This window comes from Caretta caretta, chromosome 20, assembly GCF_965140235.1.
Source record: "Caretta caretta isolate rCarCar2 chromosome 20, rCarCar1.hap1, whole genome shotgun sequence".
Taxonomy (NCBI): domain Eukaryota; kingdom Metazoa; phylum Chordata; order Testudines; family Cheloniidae; genus Caretta; species Caretta caretta.
In genome coordinates this window covers 18,938,326-18,963,740 of record NC_134225.1, presented here as the reverse complement: position 1 = coordinate 18,963,740, position 25,415 = coordinate 18,938,326, and the positions used below count along the sequence as shown (strand labels likewise).

The window sequence follows — 25,415 nt, the reverse complement described above, 5'->3', positions numbered from 1 at the left end:
GTAAAGCAGGTGCTTAACTTTAAGCATGGGCTTCTGTTCTAATGTTCGAAGACTCCTTGTGTATCATGAATAATAAATACTACTGCTGGGAAGGAGATAACTTTCAGCGGGAGTGAAAGTCCCCTTGATGTCATGGGGATTTACGCACAGGGTCGCGCGCTGTCCCAAAGAAGGGATAGTGGCACGCCCAGGCTGGACGAATGTAAGCACCCAAATCCGTGGATATCCACCCCGCCCAATGCCTGGCCACGAAGGAGAGTGAGTCGAAAAGCGAATTTGCCGATTGGAATCAAATTGATGGAATTTTTTTTGTAAAAAATCAATCAATAAGCCCATCTCACCCGTCAGCTCCCTCCCCGCTCATACTAACCATGTTTTTTTAAAAATTCCATGTTGGGGGGGGGGGGGGGGAAGAAGGAATTAGGAAATAATAATCATAAAAAAGAGACAGAACCGAAATCAAGAGGAGAAAGAGAAAGCCGGTGACTGAGGTAGATACCCGACTGGTTGCTATGGAAACATGAACAGAGGAGCAGAGAAACTCAGTTGAATGATTAAAAAAAGACGGAGAGGAAGCCCCCATGACTAGTTCCCCTGAAGGAGGTAAAAAGTCGAGCAGACATTAATAGTTGCCCCCCCCACCCCCCACCCCCCACGAGCAGGCGAGCCAAGGACTCATGGATCAGTCTTTGGATTCCAGTTTGGTTACAAAAATCCTTTCCAGATTGGAGCTGGTGGCTTGTATTTTGCATCGGGCAGGTGGCGAAAGGGGCCTGTATTTTAGCTAGGGAGGCCAATTGGAATTAACAAGACCAGAGAGAGAAAATTGGGGGGAAGGGTAGGGGGGGGAGAGGGAAGGTTCTGGGAGGAAAAAGGAAAGTTAGGGAAAGAGGGGTCGGGGTAGGATCAGAGGAGGTGGAATTCACATTTAATATGGCCACAGAGAATATAACAAGGTGTTAGGTTTAGGGGGTCAGGGGTAATGTTCTGTTTACCTTTTTGTTCCACTTCTACTTTAAGCATCGGAAGAAAGAAGAAAAAAAATAGATTGAAAAAAAAAAGTGCAAGGAAAGGAGAAAAAAAAAGAGAGAAGAGATTAAATTGCTTTTCCCCCCGCCCCAAAGAAACCTTTTCTTTATCGCAACTTTTTCCGCCCCACCCTTCCGACCCCCATTTCAGAGCCCACCCCCCGCCCTTTTTAATTGTTAAAATTGTTGCTTGTTTTAGGCAAAGAGAGAGAGAAAAACGTGTGTTGGATTTTTGTTGGAGGATTTTATAAATCAGGTTTGATTTGTTTTTAGGATTCAATGGGTTTTTGCTCCAGCAGCGACGCCCTTGGAAAGAGAAACATCAAGAACTCCCCCCCGCCCCAATGCAAATAATAAAATAATAAGAAATGTCGCAACAACCCAAAATTATAAGAATTAAAAAAAAAACCCAAATGCAAAACTCTGAGCACCCCAGGAACAGAAAGGACAGTAGGAGATAGATAGGGATGGACAGATGGATGGTTGTGTATGGGGATAGATAGATAGGTAGATAGATAGATAGATGTGTATGGGGATAGGCAGTTAGATAGAGGGGGTGTATGGGGATAGACAGATAGATAGAGGGGGTGTATGAGGATAGACAGATTGATCGATCAGTCAAAAGAACCAGGATTCTGGGATCTTAGCTGAATTAAGAGGCCCAGGTGGCCCATAGACATCCGCCCCCACCCTCAACTGCTGATCTTCTGTTGCTTAGCTTCAAGCTGACACCAATCCGCTCTTGTCAATATCAGCCCACGCATCACCCTAGATCTAAATGGGTGTATTCCCTGGTCTGGGACATGCAAGAGGTCTGAGTAGATGATCAGATCTATCTAATCTATCTATCCCCATACACCTCGTCTAATCTAATCTATCTATCTATCTATCTATCTATCCCCATACACCTCATCTATCTATCTATCTATCTATCTATCTATCTATCTATCTCATAAGAACAGCCATGCTGGGTCAGCCCAGCGGTCCAGCTAGCCCAGTGTCCTGTCTTCTGAGAGAGGCTGGTGCCAGGTGCTTCAAAGTGAACTAACAGAACAGGGCAATTATCAAGTGACTCATCCCTGTCATCCAGTCCCAGCTTCTGGCCATCAAAAGTGTACTTTAGAGTCACCCAGAGCATGGGGCTGCGTCCCTGACTAGCTTGGCTGATAGCCATTGATGGACCTGTCCTCCAGGAACACCTCCGATGGATTTTTGACCCCAGTTATCCTTTTGGCCTTCCCAGCAGCGCATTCCACAGGCGGACTGTGTGGTGCTTGCAGAAATACTTAGGGTTGTTTTAAATCAGCTGCCTGCTCATCACATCGGGTGAGCCCTAGCAGTCAATAACACTTCTCTAGACACTGTCTCCACCCCAGCCGTGATTTCACAGCCCTCTATCAGATCCCCCCTCAGTCGTCTCTTTTCCAAGCTGAACAGTCCCAGCCCTGTTAATCTCTCCTCATGCGGCCGCTGTTCCATCCCCCTGATCATTTTTGTTGCCTTCTCTGCACTTTCCCCAGTCCCAATATATCCTTTTTTGCAATGGGGCGACCGGAACTGCAGGGAAGATTCGAGGTGTGGGGGCACCGTGGACTTATACACCTTGCTCTCTCTCCATACACCCCCACTGCCTGTCTATCTAGCCCCATACTCCCCACCCCCATTCTGCAGCTCAGCCTGGTTCCTAGGCACAGATCCATCACACCCCTAGGTCCCTGTCCCAAAGCCCCTCGTCTCTCACTCCCAGATGCGCTGGGAATCCCAGCTTCCTTTCTCATCACCTTTGAAAGCTCCTACCCCACTGAGGAAAACCCCCTGTGCTCTGTAAACCAGGATTGTTTCTGTCATGATTGACGGGCCTGCCCCCCATCCCCTGCTCAGAAGCAGCCCTCCCACGCCCCACTGCACCTCGACCATGCTCCATCTGCTCCTTGCTCTCTGATGCCTCCGCCCTGTGACGATAATTCCTGATGCTTTACAAAGGCGGTCAGCATCCTAACACCATATACCATATACCAGTGGGGAAACTGAGGCACAGAGCAGGGACGCAACCCCTCCCAGCTCACCCAGAGGAGCCAGAAATAGAGCCCAGCTCTTCTGCGTCTCAGTGCAGTGCTCTCGCCACTAGACCACGCTGCCTTCTTGATCCTGTTAGCAGTGGACGGTGCCCTCCTAGCTCAGAGCCCACAGAGCCCTCAAATGGCTGCTTGAGTCCATTGAAGAGCCTGGGGAAACAGCACAGAGCTCCACCAAAATCCAGGGGTCAGTGTGAGCAGCACCGGCCGTGGCGCTGTGGCTTGTTTGTGCCAAGAGCTCTGGCCCCAATTAAATACAAATGACCTTGTTTTTTAACTAAACTTTGAATGGAAAGTTCCTCCTCTGTGGGGCAAGGGTGGGGGCTGGCTCCAATCTGACCCCAGGGCAGCTCTGGCGGGCAGGGAATGGGACATGGGGCCTTTCCTCTCTAGGGGGCACCGGCTCTGATCTTACACCAGGGCAGGGGCTGGCTGGCTCAGGGGGCAGGGAATGGGACACAGGGCCTTTCCCCTCTAGGGGCCACCACTTTTGGTCCCTCTTTGTCTGATGACAGCTTTCAGTGCAGTTCAGGCAGAGAGGAGGGAATTCTCCAGGTTGGCGTTTGGCCAGGACGGACACCGGGGTTCACACCCCAATCTGCCAGGGGCTCCTTTGCTACACGTGTATTCAGGCCTGAGTGTGAGGCATGACCCGAAGGACAGGGAGGTCTGAGGAGCTGGGCCTGGGCTGGGCTTATGGTCCTGCCACCTTGGGAATTCTACCCCAACAGAGGTTACTGATGCCTGACAGATGGACAGAGGGTTGTATGGGGCTGGGTAGACAGAAGGGGTGAAAGGGGATAGATAGACAGATGGATACCGGGTGTGTGAGGATAGATAGAGCGCTGTGTATGAGGCTGAGTAGATACAGAGGAGGGGTGTTTGAGAGTAAATAGGGAGTGTATGGGGCTGGCTGGATTGAGGGGTGGGTACGGGAAGGATGGGTGGGTGTACATGGGGATGGATGGATCAGGTGTTTGAGACTGGATGGACAGACAGAGGGGCATGCATGAGGCTGGATGGACAGACAGAGGGATGTGTATGGGGATGGCTGGCTGGAGGGGTGTGTATGGGGTTGGATGGATGGATCGAGGGGTGTGTATGGGGAGGGATGGATGGATGAATGGATGGAGGGGTGTGCATGGGGCTGGATGGACAGAGGGGTGTGCATGGGGCTGGATGGATGGATGGAGGGGTGTGTATGGGGATGGATGGATGTAGGGAGGGGTGTGCATGGGGCTGGATGGACAGACAGAGGGGTGTGAATGGGGATGGATGGATGGGTCGAGGGGTGTGTATGGGGAGGGATGGATGGATGAATGGATGGAGGGGTGTGCATGGGGCTGGATGGACAGACAGAGGGGTGTGTATGGGGATGGATGGAGGGGTGTGTATGGGGAGGGATGGATGGATAAATGGATGGAGGGGTGTGCATGGGGCTGCCCCGAGGGCTGGCCTGGGCCTGGCCTCCTCGGCATCCTGCTGCAGCCGTACTGCCAAGCTGGTGAACTTGTGAAAAGGGGACTGGCGGGGGGAGGGGGAGGATATTAAATACAGGGGGGAAGCAAGTTAAAAATAGTGCTTGGGAAGGGGAAAAAACTGCTCCAGCCAGAAATTAATATCCGACAATCTGCTCAGCAGCAAAGAGCAAACCAGCCAGGTAGAAATCTCCAGCCACATGCGTTTGTGCCAGGGCGAGGGGCAAATCGGTGCCCAGCTCTGGGGACACTGTGGGGTCGGGGGGGGATGTCGGGGCAGGGGCGAACTGCCTTGCTGCCTACGGAGCCGCACGAGACCTGGGGCTTAAAGCTTGGGGCGAGATTGTCGGCTGGTACACACGGGAGCTGGCTGTGGGCGACGGGTCCCCTGTGCCGCTCTGCTGAGGGCTGAGTCTGTTACGGCCAGGCCAGAGAGCTCTCTAGCTCAAGGGGTGTAGCTCTCAGGAGCCCTGGGGCAGCCCCCCGTCATGTTGGCTGGCCCGACAGCTCAGAACGGCCCAACCCCAGCGGAGGATCTGCCCCTCAACGGGTAGCCCTTGTGACTGCACGGAAACAAGCCCCGGAGATGGAGAGGCTCCCGAAGCAGACGGCAGCTAGGCAGAGCCAGCTGATGATGAAATCTAACGATTTCTAAGCTTTTGGGGACTGGATTTTGGACCGTTCAGGGCTGGTGATGCTGTAAACTGGGCGGGGTGTCTGTGTGTGTATGGGGCGGGGGACAGAGCAAAGGAATCAGAATGGGCCCGTGCCCCTTTTCTTGGCTGCTTCAGGAAGCTCTTTGGGGCAGGGGGGCTGTCTGCTTCTCTGGCTGCGCAGCACCCGGCACAATGGGGCGGCCTGGGTCTTGGCTGAGGCCTCTAGGCATTGCTATAATAATAAACCAGGGAAAAACTGCTCACCCAACTGACTAAAGGCAGCCCCGGCCTTGCCTGGAATATACACAGCTGCTGCCAATGACTAACAAATCCCTTGTGGGAAAAACAGAGGCGCCCCCTCGAGATCCCGGGGGAAGGAAGGGAAAGAAACAATGTGACAGGAAATAAAAGAAGGGGGGGGAGGAGGAGGGCTGAGAAAAGGGGTTGGGTTTTTTTCTGTTTGCACAGTTCTAACAATTATATTTTTATAATCCTGCCCCCTCCAAAATAAATTAAATAGATAAGAAAAACGAACAAACAAAAAGACCCAACCAAAATTAGAGGCATTCAATTAACACAAGGACAATTGGCACCTGAAGAAGGAAAACAGGCCGTTTGGTTAGAACGGAGGCAGCTGCAAAGGAAGAAAGCGGGGAGTTCGACACGCACCCTCCGTCCCCCTCCCCCATCTCCCCGCTTTCTGCACCCCTGCCCTGCCCTGCCCTGCCCCCCAAAGATCAACAGCACTGAGGCACCCCGCGGGAGAGCAGGAAGGGACAATCAGAGGGCAGGGGGCAGCATGGAGCGCAGAGAGAGAGGAGGAGCTGCATGGTGGGGGGGGTGTGAGTTAGAAGGCGCCGGGCGAAGCACGCTTTTGTCGTGGTGAATTGAATGAGGCCTGGTAGGGTTGGCGTGACTCCCATCATGCTCTGCTTCATGTTAGCACGACTCCCATCATGCTCCACCTCGCGGTTAAGCAGTAGGGAGTTGGGGGCACGTGTTGGGCATGCAGCTTTACGAAATCACAGCTGCTTCCCACAATGCCGTGGTGATGCCCAGCTTTGGGCTTGGACTCCTGGGATCTAGCCCTGGCTCCCTGCCCTTTCAGAGCTGAGAACAGAACCCAGGAGTCCTGACTCGGAGGTCACTGGCCCATGCTGCCTCCTTCTCCGCTCTCCCGCCGATGCCAGCCCCCGTAGTGTTACGCCCAGGGCCGGGCAGAGGCCCAAACTCTGCACACGCAGCTGAGCTGGCTGAAAGCTTTTCCCCAGATCTCTCCCTCGCCATTTAAAAAATGCAGAGAGGTCAAAACGGGCCCCGGCTCGGTTCTGATGAAACCCTGGTTGGGACGGTTCCTCGGGCGAGCTCCCAGAAGGGCCAAGAGCCCCATGGCTGAGGCATCACTTGGCCGATGGCAGACCAAGGCCCCGCTCGGCCCGATTCACAGCAGCAGCTTGACCCCGGGTCTAGTGCATCCCTGAGCCCTGGGCTAGTCAGTGGGCCAGTGAGCCCTCGCAGTGGGGAGCAGCAGGTGCCAGGGCCCCCCTGACAGCCGGGTCTCAGCTCCTGGTGCTGGGGACTCCAGGACGGGCTGGTCCCCGGCCTGGGCTGGCTGGACCCTCCCGAGCAGGGATGGAGCAGACGAGCGACGCCAATGGTGTGGCATCGCTTTACACCAGCTCTGGATCTGGCCCCTTCTGCCCCAGATCCCTCGGTCGGCCCCACTGCCTTGGCCGTGCTCCTTTCCCTGTGGGAAAACCTGGGGCCAACGCACCCACTTCCCAGTGATTGCCAACTGGTTTCTGCCTCAGCACGAGGCCCAGAAGGTGCCTCTGACACTAGCCAGGGGGCTCTGGAGCTGAGAAAGCCGCTCCCTGTCCTGCTCTGCCAGACCCACTGTGAGGTAGCTCTGGATTTACACCTCTGAGTCAATGAAATCGGAGGATGCCCAGCTGCCCAGCTGGTGTAAACGGGTGTAGAGCCATTAAAGTCAATGGAGCTACATCAGTTTACCCCACTTGGGAATCTGCTTTTCAGAGAGTGACGTCAGATTTACACCTTGGTGTAAACGAGAGCAGAATTTTGCTTCATCTGAGTTACTCTGGTTTGCATCTGGTTTGGCTGGAGTTAACTCTTGCTTTGCACCCTGGTGTAACTGGGATCAGAGTCCGGCTTCCAGGCAGTGACTCCAGATTTACACCTGGGTGTAAGCGAGAGCAGGATTTTGTGGCCTCTGAGTTACTCTGGATGTACACTCTGGTTTTGGTGGCACTAACTCCTGCTTTCCATGCTGGCCAAGGGGGGAGCAGAGCTGGACTTCCAGGGAGCCACTGCGGGTTTACACCCCAGCGTAACTGAGAGCCAGATCCGGATTCAGCACCGTCATACCAGTGTTGCGGAGCTCCGAATCCGCCTCCACCCCCGCTCTCTCTCTCGTCGCTAGTCCCACGCCCCGAACCTCGCCTGTCCCTTGCTGACGTTGGCTGTTGGGTGAGTGGCAGCGTGGGGGAGAGCAGATGGTGGGCACCGAGCCAGCACCAGGAGAACAGCCGCGCCTTGAAATGTGAGGAGAGGGGTGGCCAATCCTCTGCAGCGATGCCACCCGGCAAGCATTTGGGCAGCGCATATGTCGCCTTGAAATGTGTTGCATGAACGGGTGGGAGTGGGGGGGGGGGGGAACCTGTCAATTTCCATTGCTCCCAAGGAAGGAGCAGCAGATGGGAATGGAAATCAAGGAGTGGCAGAGGGACCCAGCTGGTGTAAACGGGCAAGGGATAAACCCTACGCCAAATCACAAGGGCTTGGATCTGGCCCAGCTGACACGGGCAGCCACATGGTGAGGAGGCAGGGACAGGAATTCTCTGCCTCTCGGATACCGGGTGTGAGTGTGGGCATGGGCAACATTCACGGGTGTGCACCTGGGGGCGTGCGTGTGTGCTGTGTACAGACGTGTGCAATGTGCAGACGTGTGCATCTGGGGGCATGCGTGTGTGCAGGATACAGACGTGTGCAATGTGCAGGCGTGTGCATCTGGGGGCATGCATGTGTGCCGTGAATAGACATATGCAGCGTACACACATGTGCAGTGTATACACCTGCATCTGTGTGCAATGGTACATGTGTGTGCGTATACATGCATGTGCGTGAAAACTCATTCAGCTGGGACCTCAGGGCCAGGCCCTTTGCTGGGGTAAATCAGCGGAGCCCAGCAGGCTCCGATTTCCGGCCCTCCATCTCTGCAGCTCTCTCCTCTCCACGCTCCGTCGCTCCTCTCTGCCATCCGTCCCCCCTTGTGCTGGCCCCCCACCCTTCCTGCGTAGCCCTCTCTCCAGCCCCATCCCGCTTGCAGCCCTGCCTGTCTGAGATCCCAGCCCAGTCTCAGCTGGGTGCCCCCGTGCTGTTGTGGGGCAGAGTCAGTTATATCCTGAGATGAGGGAGGTTGTCTGGGTGCGTCCGCTGCGGAGCTGAAAGGAAAAGGAACAGGAATCGGAGTTAAATCGGTTAAGAGGATGCGCTGGACACTGACGCCCGCCTCTCGGCTCCGGCTCTGTCTGCGAGGAGAAACCAAAGGGGGTGTTACCAGGGCTCCCCTCCCCCCACAGCCCAGCCCCCCGGAAAAAGACAGTGGGTCAAACAACAGGAAGCAACGCCCCCTGACCCTGGAAATGACACGCCCTGGCTCACGCTACGCAAAGCAGCAGGGAGGGGAGAGGGGATGTTTGCTGCAGACCCAGAGGGAGAGAGGCGCCCCAAAACCGGCCCCCTTAGACAGCGGCGCTGGCTTCATTCCCCCCACTACCCCCGCCGCCCACTGTTCCTTCTCTTTTGACCCCCAGTGGGCCTGGATGGGCTGGAGCACAGATCCCACCGTGCACTCCAGAGCTGGGGTCACTCTCCCGGGATCCCTTCAGGGTACCTCTGGTTTGGGGGACCCAGTGGGGGCAGGCGCTGAGCAATGCACAGAGTCAGGATTTGGGGTGCAGCGCACCTCCTGTTGCTGTCTATGCTGGGACCTGGCTGGGGTTGCCAACCCTCCAGGATTGTCCTGGAGTCTCCAGGAATTAAAGATTAATTTGTAATTAAAGATTATGTCATGTGATGAAACCTCCAGGAATATTCCCAACCAAAATTGGCAACCCTAGACCTGCCTCGCTTGGAGGCCAGGGAGCTGTCACAGAGCCAGCTCAGCCTGCCAAGGCGGGACTTCCTGTTTTTTCCAGACCCGCTTCCTGTTTTTTCCAACCCTGACTTCCTGTTTGTTCCCTGAAACCCACTTCCTGTTTCCACGCAGGAGGACCTGCTCCTCAGGAGGGAATTTCCCAGGCCCAAGAGGAGTAGGGGACTGTCAGCCTGGCCCGGTTCCAACACACCCACGGCTCCGATGGCTCGGCTCAGACACCACTGGGTGTGTGTTGGGAAGGGAAGCTGAGTGGGGGCAGAGAGGTCTGTGCACATGCAGAGCACACACCCATGTTCACACATGTGCGCACACAGACACACGCATGTGCCCACATCCACACGCACAGCACATAGGGAGCACATGCATACACATGCGGAGCACACTCATGTACACACACACACACACACCCTGACCCTGCTCTGGCCTAGGGCAGGTGCTCCCCAAACCCAGCCCAGCCCAGGGGCCCCCGTTGCCTGAAACCTGCCCCAGAAGGACTCGCCCTCCTCCAATGTAGCTCCAGGATCCTTCCCACCTGAGTCCTGACTTCCACCCTCCCCCACAGGTCTAACCACTCGACCCCACTCCCCTCCCACCACATGGGGACACGTGGGTCGCCAATCACTTCTCCCCACTCAGCCCCCTCCTGGGAGAGGCACAATCTCCCCCCCCCCCCGACCCTGGAACAAGCAGGGCAGGGCCCATCCTAGCCTTGCTCCTCAGCACCCCCTTGGGATGGGCAGGGTACTGCTGGGTAGCCTTAGGCGTGGCTGGGACGCGAGGCGATCTCTAGGGGTGACGCTGGGCCGCGCCGGCTGGAGAGGCTGAGGGAACCGCAGGGTCTGTCTGTGTCCAGCCCCCTCAGCGGCGAGGCACGCGATACGCCCCGGCCCTTCCCGCACCCCGGGGCTTGCCGGCTTCTCTATTACTTCTTGGGGCCCGCACTGACTGCGAGGGGGGTGCACCCCCTAGCGAGCCCCCCTCTCCTTGCAGCACAGCGCCCCCTAGCACCACACTGGGGCCAGCAGGGGGCGGAGAAGCACCCCCATTAGCATCTCCCTTCCCCACACCCCCCCGTGGCATGTTCTCCCCCAAAGGATAGAGCCAAAGCGAGGCACCCAAATCCTTTAGCCCTGGCCCCGGTCATTCCCCCCCACAAGTTCTCCCCCCAGCGCCAGGGATCAGGGAGCCGGTTCTGGGGGGGGTCTCCCCCTGCTTTGGGTGGGAGGTTTTTCACAGCGAGGAGGGAAGCCAACAAATCGGACCCGGACATGGTTGTAAAGAGCAATGAGAATGGGACTCACTGTATGGGACACAGTCATACTGGACCTCCAGGTACTTGTAGGTTCCGGGGCAGGGGTCCGGGAAGGCGTCCGATCCAGCCACCACCACGCACTGCGTCCGGTTATTGCACCTGGGGGGAGAGAGAAGGCCCGGGGGCCGCTAAATTAAAGACAGTCCCGTAGCGATGCTACATAATGGGGCCGAAATGCAGCCACTTCTGGGGTGTGTCAGGGCAGTGCAGAACCCTGGCTGAAACAGGAGCAGGGCTGGGCAGGAGAGGGATGTCAGGACACGAGGAGATGGCTGGCCTTGGGATGGGGCCAGGAAGCTGGGCTTCATGCCCTGACTTTTGTGAGACACATGGGGAAGGCACGGGGGGTTAGGGGGGAGCCTTCAGTTAGCTTCAGGGGATCAGGGCCTTGGTTTTACATCTTGTCCTAAAGGCAGCACATTTAAGCCTCAGACTGGGAGTCTGGACACCTGGGTTCTAGTCCCAGCTCAGGGGAGTGGTGCCTAGGGATTACAGCGGGGAGGGGGGAAGGGCTGGGGGTCAGGACACCTGGGTTCTATTCCTACATCTAGGGAATGGTGCCTAGGAGTTAGAGCGGGGGGATTGGGATCATGACACCTGAGTTCTATTCCCACCTCAGGGGAGTAGTGCCTAGGGGTTACAGTGGGGAGGGCTGGGGGTCAGGACACCTGGGTTCTATTTCCATGACTGGGGAGTGGTGCCTAGGGATTAGAGCAGGGGGTTGGGGTCAGGACACCTGGGTTCTATTCCCAGCTCAGGGAAGTGGTGCCTAGGGGTTAGAGTGGGGCTGAGATGGCTGGGGGTCAGGACACCTGGGTTCTATTCCCAGCCCTGATACAAAGTCGCCGTGCAGAAACCCATTCCCGTTTCAGTGTCTTGGTTTCCACAGCTGTGAAAGGGGGAGATGGCACCCAACAAGCGCCATCTGCAAGGTGTGATGCACGTCTGCCCGGCTGGAGGTCTCTGTGGTGTCTCAGTCCAGGGCAGACCATCCCCAGGGCTGTCTTGCCTTTCACCCCATCCCACTGAGTATCTCAGCCTGAGCCCAGAGTGAAAACTATTCCCTCTGCTGGGCCCTGATCAGAACACGGGGCCCAGGGCACCCACGACCAGGCTGAAAGAAGGGACTGCTTTAGATAGGGTGCAGAATTGGCCTGTGGAACCCACTGCCACAGAATGAGACTGGGCCAAAAATGCAGCAGGACAGGTCGGGCACGGCTGGGTCACCAGAGCATCCCCGGGAGGAGAAAAAACGTGAAATCAGGGCTAGAACCCCGGGCGCTGATCGAAGGGGTAAAGGGCCCCATCTAGGCTTGTTATTCCATCACTTCCCTCTAGGGGGCTCCCTGCACCAGCCTCTGAAGCAGCTGGTGTGAGTGGCTGGAGCCAGGAGACCAGGGTAGATGGGCCCATCGGGAAGGTGATTCCAGGTTCCAGACACACAACCCCCAACCTACTCATTCCTGTGTGTGCAGATTCACCCCCCCACCACGCTTACTACATACAGCTCCACCCCCCTCGCACATGCCCTCCCACACACCTGCACTCCCCTCCATGGACAAACCCCCCTTTCCGCACGCCCATGTCAGCACAGGCCAATCTACACCCCCTCCCCCCATGCACCCACACACACTCAGGGGTTGTGGGTTCTCACCACCATGCTGCCGGTTACAATCATGTCTCTGTGGCAGGCTGGGTGTGGGTGAGGGGGAGGTTTGGCTTGGGGGTATTTTTCCCAGCAAGCACTGCAGGATAATTGCCCAAACCACATTAGCTCTGTGGAGGGGGTTTCCTGGGGGGCTGAGAGCCCCAGGCTGTGGGCCCCTCATTGTTCTGCTCGCTATTGTATCCGAGCCGAGGCTGAAAGTCCAAGAGTGGAGTAATAAATATCCAGGAAGACCTGCTTCCCTGATGGTATTTCATCTGTAACAGCCTCTCCAGCTCCGTCCCACAGCTAGAACCGCAGAGAGCGGGAGAGAACAAAGCAAGGGAGGGAGAGAGAAAGAAGAACAGCATGAAAGGAAGCCAGAAGGGAAGAAAGAAACAGAAAGAACAAAAGAAAGAAAGAAGAGCAGGGCATGAAAGAAGGAATGGATGTAAGAAAGAATGAGGCAAGCGGGAGGGGGTACGGTGGGACAGGTGGGATGGCAAGAGGAGGGGTATAAAGAGAGAAGGGGGGAATTAGGGAGCCCTCCTTCAGGCCCACCCATCCCAGCTCCCCTTGGCTGCGCTGCCTCCTGTGGCAGGGAGTCCTGCAGGGTAACAGGTAACACGTTTCCTTTTGGGGGTTCTAAGCTCATCAGTCAAGAGGACTCTGCCCCAGGAGACCCAGCGTGCGGCCCCCAAAGCGGGAGCAGGGAAGGGTCAGGGGAGTCACCCGGTAAAACTAAGTAGGGTTCAAAGACTCCCCAATGGGAGGGAGAAGATGCTGGAATGACCCACTCCCTCCTCCCCCTAGTGCCTGTGCCCCAGGGCATGGACCCCTCAGAGGGGTTGGGGGGTGACTCCTGGTGCCCATGCCCCAGGATGCAGATTCCTGGGCGGGGGGTGACTCCTGGGAGTTCTCTGATAAGATGTTACCCTGAGGGTACCTCTGGTGTCAAAGATGAAAGAACCCCGGTGTCCTGGCCAATCTGATGTCCCAGGTCCGAGATGGAGCCATGACAGGGTAGGAGGAGGCCTCGGGGGAGGGGTCAGTGTTTAGGCGTGAGCAGAGTCCAGAGGCAGCTGGAACTGAGCCCCCCGGTGTGCTCCCCCAGCTGGGAGTCAAGAGCACGCTGTTGTAATTGCAGAGACTGGCCATGAGAGGGCGACATTGCTCCACTCATCCCCCCCCTCCGCAGCCTGGGCCCCAGCCTGCTGAACCCCTGACCTGCCTATGCCAGGGTGGGGGTGGGGTCTCTGTTCCCCGCCCCCAGGTCATAGCTGAGGACAGGCAAACTCAGAGGCCATGGGGTGGGGCGCTAATGGAAGGGAGAGGAAAGAAGGGGGGAGAAAGTGGAAATGAACAAACATCTGGCCCAGTCCCTTGGAGGACGCATCAAATGAGGGTGGGGAGTTACAGGAGAAAGAGGTTCAAAGTCTCCTGTGACCTCCACAGCAAGAGTGTGGGACCCAGCCCCCCTGAACTAACCACCAGACCCCATTCCCCTCCCAGAGCGGGGGATCGAACCCAGGAGTCCTGCTCCCACACCCTGACCCCCATGAAGTTCACCCAGCCCTTGCCAAGGCTGGAGCCAGGGCGCCCCAGAGGGCAGGGCGGATTTGGGAGCTGCCTGGTGCCAACCAGCTGGGGGAGCAGGTGGTGGAAGCCTGGAGAGGGCCCCCCCACCCTTCCCTGCCCATCTCTGGCAAACAGCCGTGGCTAATGAGGCTGCAGCTGCCCTGCCCTGGGGGAGCCCTGCCTGGGTCCCGGGGACATGAGCCCAGGTTGCTCTAGCAGCCGACGGCCCCAGGGAACAGCCACGTCCACCCCTTCTCCGATTGCATCAGCCTTGCCAGGGAGAGCAGGTGGCAGGAGCTAACGAGGGAGGGATTGGGGGGGCGGGTATGGGGGGGGGTTGTCAGAGCTCTCTGGCAGCAGGGATGCGGGGGGGGGGGTGGCATTGCCAGGAGGAGGAAGGTGGTGATCTCTCCCCAACCCTACTCTGCAAGGCTCCTGTTCCCTGCTGCAAGGGCTTTTGAGAGTCTGGCTCACAGGCCCAATGGTGGGAATTGAAGCTAGGAGTCCTGACTCCCAGCCACCATCTGCTCTAACCACTAGGCACCACCCTCTCCCAGAGCCAGGGATAGAACCCAGGAGTCCTGACTTTGCTTTATAACGGTGAAAATGTTTGCCCTTGGTCTGCCACCCATCCAGCAGGACTAGCCAGATCAGATGGGCCATCAAGGACCATCGCAGGACAAAGGGTGGGTTCATGGCACCTGGGAAATGCTGGTTGGATCTGAATGAAGGAACTAAAACAAAGCTACGGGAAAATCTTCTATCTCTTTGGCTGTTTGAACTCGGGGGCAGAGAAAGCAAACTGAAGCCAGAGAGCCCCAGGGGCTGCCTCCTGGGTCTGCCCTGAGAGACACGTCGAATTGACAGATCACGACAACTCTTTGGAGCTAGCTGGTAGCTCACTGGTGTGTGTGTGTTCACTTGCTTTACTCTGTCACTAACTCGGATTTCTTCTCCCTAATTAATAAACCTTTAGCTAGTTTGGTCCAGGCCTGGCTACAGGTGCTGTCTTTGGTGTAGGATCTAGAGTACCAACAATCTGGGGTCAGTGACCGGTCTCTTAGGGCTGGAAGCAACCTGAGCGTGGTGTGATTTTTGGTGTGAGTGACCATTGGTCACTAAGTCCCGTGTGTCTGGGTGGCAGGATAGATGGGCGAGGCTAAGGGACTGTCAGTGACTGGTCCGGGAGTTACTGGCTGGGTGAAATCTCATTATACAACACACCACCAGCTTGAGGGGTTTGCCCTGTTTGCGACAGTCTGCCCTGAGGTTGGCACCCCCCAGTCGTTAGCTGCTCCAGACAGTGTGACACCTACTTCCTTCCAGAACCAGGGATAGAACACAGGAGTCCTGACTCCCAGCCACCCCCCCGCCGCTTTAACCACTAGACCCCGCTCCCCCAACCTCTGTGGATGTCTCACGGCTGCAGAGATGGGTCCTCCCTAAACCAGGCAGCCCCTCTGCCAGCCAGGTAGGCATTCTCCCCTGGGCTGTGCCAGGCTGTGTGTGTGTGTGTGGGGGGGGACGGAGCCAGGTGCAGGGAAAGCTGTGCCACGTTGTGGGGAGACAGCGCCAGGCTGGGGCAGGAGAGGGGGGAGCTGTGCCAGATGTGGGGGCATTGCCAGACTGGGGGGTAGCTGTGCCAGACTGGGGCTGTCCCAGGCTGGGGGTGTGGGGGGGTGGAGGAGCGGGGACAAGGCCTGCCAGGGGAGGGGCAGTGGTGCAGGGAGAGGACACAGCTGAGCGCTGGTTCCACGAACTGGGCACACGGTACCCAGGAAGGAAACCCTCTTTGGAAAAGCCAGAAACGCTGGTCATCGGAATGTGCCCTCAGACCACATGCTTCCTACCTGCCCTTTCTTCTGCTGGACTCCACCCACCCCTAGCCCTCACCCCCAGATCTCACTGCCCCCCAGCCTGCCCCCCCCAGCACAGCCTGCCTTGGAGCACCCCCTCCCACACAGCCCCTTGGCAACTTAGGTGCACACCATGGGGTTGTGTGGAATGCCTGCAACCCTCCCTGGCAGATGCCACATGGACCTGGCATGGGGAGCCATGCCACTGGGCTGCCACAGGCTTCCTCCACCAGCCCCATCCAGGAGGTGTGTGGGGATAGATAGATAGATAGATAGATAGATAGATAGATGTGGATGCGGATAGATAGATAGATAGATAGATAGATAGATTGATTGATTGATAGATAGATAGATAGATAGATAGATAGATAGATAGATGGGGTGGATGGAGATTAGATAGATAGATAGATAGATAGATAGATAGATAGATAGATAGATAGATAGATAGATAGATAAAAGGGGTGGATGGGGATAGATAGATAGAAAGAAGGGGTGGATGGGGATAGATAGATAGATAGATAGATAGATAGATAGATAGATAGATAGATAGATGGGGTGTATGGGGATAGATAGATAGATAGATAGATAGATAGATAGATAGAAGGGGTGGATGGGGATAGATAGATAGATAGATAGATAGATAGATAGATAGATAGATAGATAGATAGAAGGGGTGGATGGGGATAGATAGGTAGATAGATAGATAAAAGGGGTGGATGGGGATAGAAAGATAGAAAGAAGGGGCGGATGTGGATAGATAGATAGATAGATAGATAGATAGATAGATAGATAGATAGATAGATAGATAGAGGGTGTGTGTGGGGATAGATAGATAGATAGATAGATAGATGGGGTGGATGGGGATAGATAGATAGATAGATGAGGTGGATGGGGATAGATAGATAGAAGGGGTGGATGGGGATAGATAGATAGATAGATAGATAGATAGATAGATAGAGGGTGTGTGTGGGGATAGATAGAAGGGGTGGATGGGGATAGATAGATAGATAGATAGATAGATAGAGGGTGTGTGTGGGGATAGATAGATAGATAGATAGATAGATAGATAGATAGAAGGGGTGGATGGGGATAGATAGATAGATGGGGTGGATGGGGATAGATAGAAAGAAGGGGTGGATGGGGATAGATAGATAGATAGATAGATAGATAGATAGAGGGTGTGTGTGGGGATAGATACATAGATAGATAGATAGATAGATAGATAGATAGATAGATAGATAGAGGGTGTGTGTGGGGATAGATAGATAGATAGATAGATAGATAGATAGAGGGTGTGTGTGGGGATAGATAGATAGATAGATAGATAGATAGATAGATAGATAGAGGGTGTGTGTGGGGATAGATAGATAGAGGGTGTGTGTGCGGATAGATAGATAGATAGAAGGGGTGGATGGGGATAGATAGATAGAAAGAAGGGGCGGATGTGGATAGATAGATAGATAGATAGATAGATAGATAGATAGATAGATGGTGTGTGTGGGGATAGATAGATAGATAGATAGATAGATAGATAGAGGGTGTGTGTGGGGATAGATAGATAGATAGATAGATAGATAGATAGATAGAGGGTGTGTGTGGGGATAGATAGATAGATAGAAGGGGTGGATGGGGATAGATAGATAGAAGGGGTGGATGGGGATAGACAGACAGACGACGGCGGATTTGCCTGCTCAGGTTAAGTGCAGCCTCTAGACCGTATGTCTTGGTTTCGTTCTCCGGGGAACCTTTACTCTCCCCCACCCTTGGTCCCCAGCTCGGAAACCGGCTTGTTTTCACTCTCAAACTCGATCTCCAGGCTGCGAGGGCAGGGAACGCTGAGGGGCAGGTGACTCAAACAAGCTGGCGTATGCTCTGCCCCCGTGGGGATTTCGGGGAGTAGCCAGTGATGGGGGCTGGATATCACAGGGGCTCGGGGATTGGGGTGCACCTGGGGAGCTGGTTGGGGGGCTAACAGCCCGGGGGGGGGGTCAGGGAGCTGGCACCTAGTTAAACACAAGTGATTCTTCCTCTCACTGGAGGCGGGGGGGGACGACAAGGTGACAGCCCTGGGCACCCAGGGAGAGACAGGGCGCCCCGTGGCCCAGGGGTGCCGGATGGGGTGTGGGTGCGGCACTCTCACCTCTGGGACATGATCTTGAAGGCGTCAGGAAGGTAGCACTGCACGTTCTCCATCTGGAAGGGGTCGGCATCACAGATCTTGTCGTCTGTGCGCCCGTAGTTGGCGTTCTCCACCATGATGACGTCACTGCCTGGGCAACGCAGCTCGATGGGGTAGCCCTCGCAGGCCAGTTCCCGCCGCACCAGGCCAAAGGGCAGCCCGGCGCGGCTCAGACCTGGGGGAGAGAGACAGGACGAGACGCTGAGAGGCGCGGGTGGGTCACCTCCCCACTCCTGCCCGCCATCCTCTGCCTCAGTTTCCCCACCTGCTGAAGCTCAGGTGGCATCTGTAATTCACCTTCCCACCTGCCCATGGAGTGAGCAGCCAGATCATGGCACTGGGAACCCGGACTCCTGGGTTCCATTCCCAGCCCTGGGAGGGGAGAGGGATCTAGTGGTCAGAGCAGGTGGAGGCAGGGGACCCGGGTCCAGTCCAGTTCCCATGAACTGGAGTCTAAATGGAACCACCTGCCAGGACTTCACAGGCTGAGGACGGCACCAGTGTTTGAGTAGCAGTGTGGTCTAGTGAGTGGGGCACTGGTGGGAACCTGGGTTCCATTCCTGGTTCTGCCACTGACCTGCTGGGTGACCTTGGACAAGTCCCTGCCCCTCTCCGTGCCTCAGTTTCCCCTGCTCTTTGGTTAGCTAGGCTTGGGGGCAGGGGCTGTCTCTTGGGTGTCTGTGCAGCACCCGCACAAGGGGGCCCTGGTATCGGTTAGGATTTGTAGGCGCTACCGTAATCCACATAATATAAGAGAAAGCTCCTCTATCTTTCCCAGCTGAGGGAGGGGGTTGTAGCTGCCCACATGAAGAGACAGGATCAGGCCCCTCATGGAGGGAATCTGGTCCCTTGCCCCAGGGCTGCATTTTAAGGCTCACGTGTGGCTGGATGTTTTGCCCAGATCCAGACGTCTCTCACCACGCGCTCAGCTCCCCGCACCGCCCGTGACCCACTTTCAGGCAGCGGCTGAGCCGACAGTCTCGCCAATGTGCTGAGCAAATTCCCTGCAATCCCTCCGAATTCCCCCCCCCCCACCCCATCTCCCGTGTCACAAGGACCAGCCGGGAGGAGAGATGAGAATTAAAACCACCCAGAGGGATTTTAAAGAGGAAACCAGGACTCCTGGTTCTATCCCCAGCTCTGGGAGGGGAGTGGGGTCTAGGGGTTAGAGCGGGGGGGTTGGGGGCAGCTTGGGGCCTGGGTTCTGTTCCCGGCTTTGCACTGACTTGCTGTGTGACCCTGAGGCAGGCCGTGGATCTCCCCACTGCTCGCCTCCCCAGTGGGACAACAGCCGGGTTGCATTAAGGCCAATGGAACAGAACAGGCCGGAAGAAGCAGCTGCACTGCCTGATGCGTGCACCAGGGGGCGCTGCCTCAAGGGGCGGCTGGCTGCACAGACACATGCTGCTGCCCCTCTCAGCAGCATCTGCCCCCTGCAGGCAGCGCCTGGCACTGCCTCCACTGGCGGATAGGGGAGAGTGTTTCCTTTCCAGAGCTGCAGGCTGTGGGTTCAAGTCCTGCTGAGGGGACAGGGGGCGCGGACTGGGAGGCTCCCTGAGGAGGGGGGGGCTGTGCCCCCAAAGAGAAGGTGGGGACTGGCTACCAACATGGCTGCTCTGCTGCCTATGTAATCCCCCCCCCCGCCACATACACAGGTGGGGCAGAAGCAGAGAGGGGGGTGAAGGGAGGTCTAAGAGTCGGCATGCGCTCTAACCACTAGACTCCCCTCCCAGAGCTGCAGACAGAACCCAGGTGTTCTGCTGCCACGCAGTGCTGTGAACAGAGAAGGGGAAGGGCAGAGGCAGTGCACAGTGGGGGGCCCCCTCCCTCCAGGTTGGGGCAGCTGGGCTCGCAGGCGGGCTGGCAGCTCGTGCCCTGGCAGTGGTACGGGGAGGAAACCAAGGAGACCAGCCTCCTTCTGCCAGGCCTTTGGGGAGCCCTGGCTGAGGCTGGTTCCAGACCCACCACCAGGAGGCGCTGGTTGGCCTGAGATTCCCCACATTGTTCTGGCCATTCCTGTCATGGGGGACGTTCACAAATTGGGATTTGTCCCCTATCCAATATGGGCAGACAGGGAGGGGGATGGTGCCCACCCTGGCCAATGGGGCAGGAGGGGGTTGAACCTGGGACCTCCAGCATTAAAAGCATATGAGCTCCTACCATGTGAGCTAAAAGACCTTCTTCTTTAGCTGGCAGCTGAAGGAGGTTGTTATCCCCTATGTGGACCAGCCGCTGCCCTTATGGGGCGGGAGCACAGTGTATTTAGCTAGTGTGTTACACCTCAGCCACCTCCCCTGGTGGGGATCCTGGAACAACCTCCATCCCAAACGCCTGTCGTCTGCGATCCCTGCCACGTCTCCCCACAACTGCCCCCATCCCATTTCCTGAAGCCCAAGGCAGAGATTCCCAGTGCTCCTGTCCCTAAGGGCTCTGTCCCTGGGGCAGATAATAGCCACACCCAGGGTGCCCTGGCCACGCCCCTGATCCACCCTCAATGCCAGGATCTGGGAGCAGGGCAGGTGCAGGGCCCTTACACTATTTCCAAATCGGGGGGGAGGGGATTCTCAGGGGGCCACGTGCAGCCCTTTTATGGCACTGGTGGAGGATGGCGGGAGGATGGGGGTCCGGGCGTCAGGCCCTGCAGCATCCTGAGGAGCGGGGCGGGGGACAGGGCAGTGCAGACAATGGGCCATGGTGTGAGCCCCCCCGTCTCCCCTTGTTGGCGGCTTTGAACAGCACAAAGGTGCCCGAGGCCAGGGCTTGAAACCCCAGGAGCCAGGGACTGAAGCGGGAGCCGCAGGAGACAGAGCCAGGCAGGTGATTAAAGGGATGGCAGGAGCATTATGGGAGATTTGCTCATGCTCCCCCGACCTTGGCAGCTACCCCTCAAAGGGAGTGGAGAATGGAGCCGTCTCTGGCACGGGCCCCTGTGGTGAGCACGGGGCCTGACAGGGGAGAAAGAGGGAGGGGGGGACAGGCTGGGTGAATTGTGGGGGGCTGGAGCGTGCGAGCGGGTCTTTGTGAGTGTTTGATGTGGGGGTGGGGGAGCATGTGTTTGTGTGGACAAAGTGTGTGGTTGTGTGTGCAAGTGTGTTTGGGTGTGCACATGCATGTTTGTGTGGGCAAAGGGGTGTGTTTCTGTGTGCAATTGTCCATTTGTGTGTGCAACTGTCTGTGCATGCATGCGTGTGTGTCCATTTGCCTGGATATGAGTGTGTGTGTACTTCTGTGTATGTTCTTATGCATGGGTGTGCCTTGGGCTGTGTGTCCACGGGCTGTAGGGGTTAGGGCGCATGCATTTGTGTCTCCACAACACTGCCCTCTGGTGAGCACAATCTGAACCACTCAGCTCTGTGTCCTATGCCCTACACTTCCCCCAGCCAGTGGGGATTCTCCAGTGATTCTGGTTGAAATGGGAATAACAATAATATCTGAGACGCACTTTGCCCCTGGGATACAGGAACACACCATGGCGTGTGGTACGTACGACCACGCCCTCTGCAGATGTGATACTGACGACCTAGCTCAGTCCCCAGAACGGCGCCCCCTAGTGGTGGATCAGTCCCATCAGCCTCATGTTCAGCCTTTGCTCTCCGGTGGGGCTGGGGGCAAGCCAAGCCTTGGGGCCCAGCCCCCCTCACTCACAGTAGAGTCCTAGTTTTAAACCCTCCTCCCCTCCTCTGCCGTCTCTTCCGGGATCTAACTTTAGAAGCGGAAGCAGATAGCGCTGAGATGATCAGATTAAACAGGAATCTCCCCCACCCCCCACTTGCCACCCCCCTCCCTGGCGTGGGGACCATGACAACGCTACCCATGGGGTGGGGGTGGGGTGAGACGAGGCAGCCGTAAGTCTGTGCAAAGGGTCCCGTGCAAAGCGCACTCAGCCCCTTCCATGCTCTTTCATCTCTGCTGTGTCCTCTTAACAAGCCCCCCACCTGCTCCCATAACATGGTTTCCCCCAGTGACAGCAAGAGACAGTCCCTACCCCAAACTAAAGAGGACGGGAAACTGAGGCACAGAGCGTGGAAATGATTTGCCCAGTGTCACTCAGCAAGATAGTGGAAGAGCCAGGGATACAACCCAGGAACCCTGATTCCCAGCCTCCCCTCCCCGCCATGCTCTAACCACTAGACACCACTCCCCTCCCAGAGCTGGGGATGGAACCCAGGAGTCCTGACTCCCACCCACCCTCTATCCACTACACACCACCAGAACCTGAGCCACCATCTAGAGCAAGGGGACGTTTCTCTTTGGTGACCTGTTCTATGTCTACCCCTTGCCCCACCCGCACTGGGGCCCCAGGGCTCCCTGTTTCGCTCTTCTGAGCACAGATTCATCCCCCACTACCCTGATTTCCATCTCCTCCCTCCCTGACAGCTGGTGAGGCTGGGCTGCCTTCACAGAGCTGCTCTGCTGATTCACCCGACCACCAGACCTGGTGGCTCTCATTAATGTCACCCAGGAACCTCGGAGCCCCAGGGATAGAGCCGAATTGAAACTTCTCTGGGGTGTAAATCCAGACTAACTCCATAGTAAGCCCAGATCCTGCTCTCGGTTAGACCTGGGTGTAAATCTGGAGTAACTCCACCAAACCCAGCTCCTGCTCTCCCCTGAGCCAGGTGTAACCGACATTGGGCTGCAGCCTGTCATCGCTCTCCCCTCCCCCATATAACCCCTCCCCCCGGCACCCCTGCATTCAGCTCCCTCTGCTCAACGCCCTGATCGAAGCTGGAAAGGGACCAGATTACCCGTTGGGTCCCATGTGCCCCTCCCCGTGTCCTCTTTGAAGTCTCCTGGCCTGGCACCCTGCCCCCCTTTGGACGCCCTGCCCAGAGCTCCTGTTGTGGCAGGCCTGGGCGAGCGCCTCACGGGGTGCTGGCTGGACGGGGGGGGGATGGAGGAGTAGAGCAAAGGAACAACGCAGGGGATGGCAGCATCTGGGGATCTCAAGCCCCCCATGGGAGCCCCCCAAAGATGCCCCCTCTGGCTCTCTGCTAGCTCTCCCCCTGCTCAGCTGCACCCCGAAGGGTTAACAGCTGGACAGCGGGACCCACCCGCACAGGGAACCCAGCGCCCCCAGATCGCCGTTGAGCAGAGGGTGGGCAATCCAGGCACAAGCGCTTAATGATAATAACTGACCCTGAGCGAGCAGGGCGCTGTCTGAACAGCAAGGAGTCAGAGACACCAGCCAGGGACTCATGGTAACAGCTTGGAGGGTACTGCGGGTGGTGAATGAGATCAGGGTCCCCTTGTGCCAGGCGCTGCCCAGACCCCGACTGGGAACTGCAGCCAATGGGAGCTGCGGGGGCGGTTCCTGCGGGTGGAGGCAGCGTGCAGAGCCGCCTGGCCATGCCTCCTCCCAGCTGCCAAGGGACATGTCGCCACTTCCAGGAAGCCCCCTGAGGTAAGCCTGGAGCCCGCACCCCTCACCCCCTTCCACGCCCCAACCCCCTGCCCCAGCCCGGAGCCCCCTCACGTCCCCTGAACCCCTCATTTCTGGCCCCACCCCAGAGCCCACACCCCCAGCCGGAGCCCGTACCTTAACCCCCTGCCCCAGCCTGTGAAAATGAGCGAGTGAGTGAGGGTGGGGGAGATTGAGGGACAAAGGGAGGGGGGAATGGAGTGAACAAGGGGCGAGGCCTCAGAGAAGGGGTGGGGTAGGGGGCGGGGCAATGGTGCTCAGTTTTCTGCCGTTAGAAAGTTGGCAACCCTAGGTGCTGCCCAGACCCTGACCGAGGTCAGGGCCTCCATTGTGCCAGTCGTGGCTCACAAGAGAATCTTCCTCCCTGCATCTGCCTCTTCCTTACAGAGGCGCTGTGGTGGGGGGAGACCAGAGCTGGGCTAGCAGGGGGCTGTGGGTCAGGATTGAGGGGCACCAGCAGAGCTGGGGAGAGGAGGAGCCCAGGGCAGGGGCTGTGGGTCGGGCCGAGGAGATCTGCACAGCTGGGGGGCACCCATGGCAATATTCTGCCCACTGACGCTGTCGGACCCTGAAGCTGGATGGTAGAATCTAAGAAGCCAAGACCCCCATGGGACCACAACCCCCCACCCCCCAAAGAGCCAGGAGTGTCCCTCCGCTCCCCCTCCCAGCCCTGCAGCGCCCCCCTTTCCCTATCGCTGCGAGCACTGGGGGACACGTCTCCCCTCTGGGGGGCACTGCAGGGGGAGGGGGGCAGGCTTTTCAGCAGCCCCTAGTGGTGACACTAGGCAATGCAGGCTGCAGATCTCGGGGGAACCCAGGGTCTATCTGCGTCCCTGGTGCAGCTGGAGATCGGGCGCGCCCTGGAGATCCCCAGAGCCCCTCTCCCACCATACTCCCCCACCCGCTGTGGAGCCCCCGTCCTACCTTGTGTGGCTGAGGTGACGAGGATGGTGGTGACGCAAAGGCTCCAGAGGGCGTGGGCGAGGCGGGCCATGGCGCCGGCCGGGCGATCGGCACACTCGCTCCCTGGCAGGGCTCTCAGTGGCCCGAGCCCGGGGCCTCTCCCGGCATCACACAGGAGGGACGATCCGGCAGACGGCAAGCCTGGGGGAGGGAGCGGGGAGAAGCCATGAAACAAGCTGGGGGAGGGGGGGGCTGCGGGGTTCACCCCATCCCAAGCGCGGCAAGAGCCCCCTCCTCCATCTCCCACATCAGTAACACCACCTTTGGCGAGGGGAGTCCCCCCTCTGACCCGGGGGCTAACAGGGGTGCCCCCCCACCCCAGCCCATCTATTCTCCAGGGCAGGGATTGGCAACACCCAGCCCCCTGGCTCCCCAAGTCCACAGCCAGGTAGGGCCAACCCTGGCACGGGAAGGGTTAATAACAGGCTGACACAGCTCTGTGAGCTCCGAGGGCGAGTGGGGTGTCGTGGTAACAGAAGAGGGGGGCTGGAAGCCAGGACTCCTGGGTTCCCTCCCCAGCTCTGGTGCTCCTGTGCCTTAGTGGGGAGTGCTGCTCCGGGGGGGACGCGGGCCGGGGGCCCAGCCGGGCGGGTAATGCCAGCTCCCCCAGGGCAGTGCTGACAGCTGCGTGCCAGGCTCTAGTGCCCCGGCTGGCAAAGCCCCTGCAGGTTCCTGCCCGACGGCTCGGCTGGGGCCTCTGCGCTCATCAGTGTCAGAGCTCCCATGCAGCGACTCGCTGGCCCCGGGGGACCCTGGTGACTCGAGGGGGCCCTGGGGGAGAACAGCTGAGCCATGAAGGTGGAACCACCTTGGGCAAAGAGCAGAGTGCTGGATCACAGAGCTGGCTTCAGACAGGACTCCTGGGTCCCGTTTCCCCCTCCCTGCGGAGGGGAGGGGGGGCTAGTGTGGAGAGCAGGGGAGCTGGGAGTCAGAACTCCTGGGTTCCATCCCTGGCTATGGGAGGGGAAGATGAGTAAGGACTAAGGGTCAACTCCCAGCTCTGCTGAGTGAACTTGGGTCAGTTCCCCTTGTGCCTCAGTTTC

General features: G+C 57.6%; 1 protein-coding gene across 5 annotated transcripts in view; it reads right to left on the bottom strand.

The window, feature by feature from the left end:
* Positions 1 to 25,415, bottom strand: part of ADGRL1 (adhesion G protein-coupled receptor L1) — a 90,333-nt gene that overhangs the window by 29,514 nt on the left and 35,404 nt on the right. For 3 of the 5 annotated variants that reach the window (XM_075121706.1, XM_075121705.1, XM_075121707.1), the window contains 4 exons: positions 24,334 to 24,513; positions 17,949 to 18,162; positions 10,719 to 10,828; positions 996 to 1,010 (listed from right to left, as the gene is read on the bottom strand). In XM_075121706.1, coding sequence (XP_074977807.1) covers positions 996 to 1,010; positions 10,719 to 10,828; positions 17,949 to 18,162; positions 24,334 to 24,403 — 409 coding nt within the window. In that variant the 5' untranslated portion in view covers positions 24,404 to 24,513. Of the gene's footprint in view, positions 1 to 995; positions 1,011 to 10,718; positions 10,829 to 17,948; positions 18,163 to 24,333; positions 24,514 to 25,415 lie in introns of those variants that run through there. The other 2 variants (XM_075121704.1, XM_075121708.1) reach the window with 1 other exon arrangement.